The 1,052-nt window shown below is 56.4% G+C and overlaps 1 protein-coding gene across 1 annotated transcript in view; it reads left to right on the top strand.

Annotated features, from left to right (window-relative positions):
• Nucleotides 1-1,052, top strand: part of VOLCADRAFT_91393 (uncharacterized protein) — a gene marked incomplete at both ends in the record, with an annotated part of 15,522 nt that overhangs the window by 6,109 nt on the left and 8,361 nt on the right. Inside the window, 2 exons of the mRNA XM_002950977.1 lie at nucleotides 34-147; nucleotides 609-722. Coding sequence (XP_002951023.1) covers nucleotides 34-147; nucleotides 609-722 — 228 coding nt within the window. The remainder of the gene's footprint in view (nucleotides 1-33; nucleotides 148-608; nucleotides 723-1,052) is intronic.

The raw sequence follows: 1,052 nt of genomic DNA, 5'->3' as shown, positions 1-1,052 counted from the left end.
CCCCCTCGGCCCCCCCCCTCGCCCCCCTAACAGATGTTGGACATCAAGGTGGAGACCGGGCCCCCCGGGTTGTGGAAGATGGCCTCGCAGGTCGCGGCACACGAGGACGAGATAGCGTCCATGAGAACCGGTCTCATGGCGGCGAAGGTAAGGGGGGAAGAGGGGGGGAGGGGGGGAAAAGAGGGGGAGAAGGGGGGAAAGGGGAGGTGTGTGCGTGTTTGTATGTGCGTATATTGTGGTCTTGTGGTGGTGAGGGCTGAGTGTGGGGGTTTTAGGGGGGAGAAGGAAGGGTAAGGGTCTGCCTGGGGGTTCGTGGTGGGGGTGTGGATAGGAGCGCTGAGAATAGGATCCAGTGTCTTCTCACATACTGTGTTTTGGTCCCCTCCTCTCTTCACCTCTACCCCCCGTCGGACCGGCCCCTTACCCTTTCCCCCCTCCCTCTTTCCCTCCCCGGTCAACCTCTCCTTTCCCACCTCCCCATATCTATATAAACCCTCCCCATATTATATTATATTATATTATATTATATTATATTATATTATATTATATTATATTATATTATATTTTATTTTATTTTCCCCCTCTCCCGCCCAAACCCTGAAACCAAGTCGACCAATGAGGAGCTCACTCGGCGAATGGATGACGTGTTATCTGGCTTAGCTCACCAGCGGGACACATCAACACAACTCAGGGAGGAGTGCAGGATACTGGCGGACAGGCTGGTGAGGAAGTTGCGGGTTGTACAACATGTACGGCAGGAGACAAAAATCCGTTTAGGACGGGTGTTGGAGGGAGGGGGGGGGGGAGGAGGGGGATAGGAGCGACCACGGGCAGGTGCACTTTGGGGGGGGTGGCCGGGGTTGATGAGGGGAAAAGGGCGTTGGGAGGTGTTCGGGACGACAAATGGTGTTGAGGATGTATGCGAATGGGGAGAAAGGGGGGAGAAGGGGGGGAGAAAGGGGCAGAGAAGGGCGAAAGGGGGGAGAAGGGGGGGGGGAAAGGGGAGAGAAGGGCGAAAGGGGGGAGAAGGGGGCGAGAAAAGGAAAGGAAAG

The sequence above is a fragment of the Volvox carteri genome (genome assembly GCF_000143455.1).
Source record: "Volvox carteri f. nagariensis unplaced genomic scaffold VOLCAscaffold_21, whole genome shotgun sequence".
In the NCBI taxonomy this organism is placed as follows: domain Eukaryota; kingdom Viridiplantae; phylum Chlorophyta; class Chlorophyceae; order Chlamydomonadales; family Volvocaceae; genus Volvox; species Volvox carteri.
Note: the sequence above shows the minus strand (reverse complement) of the source record. Positions and strands in the feature narration are given on the sequence as shown.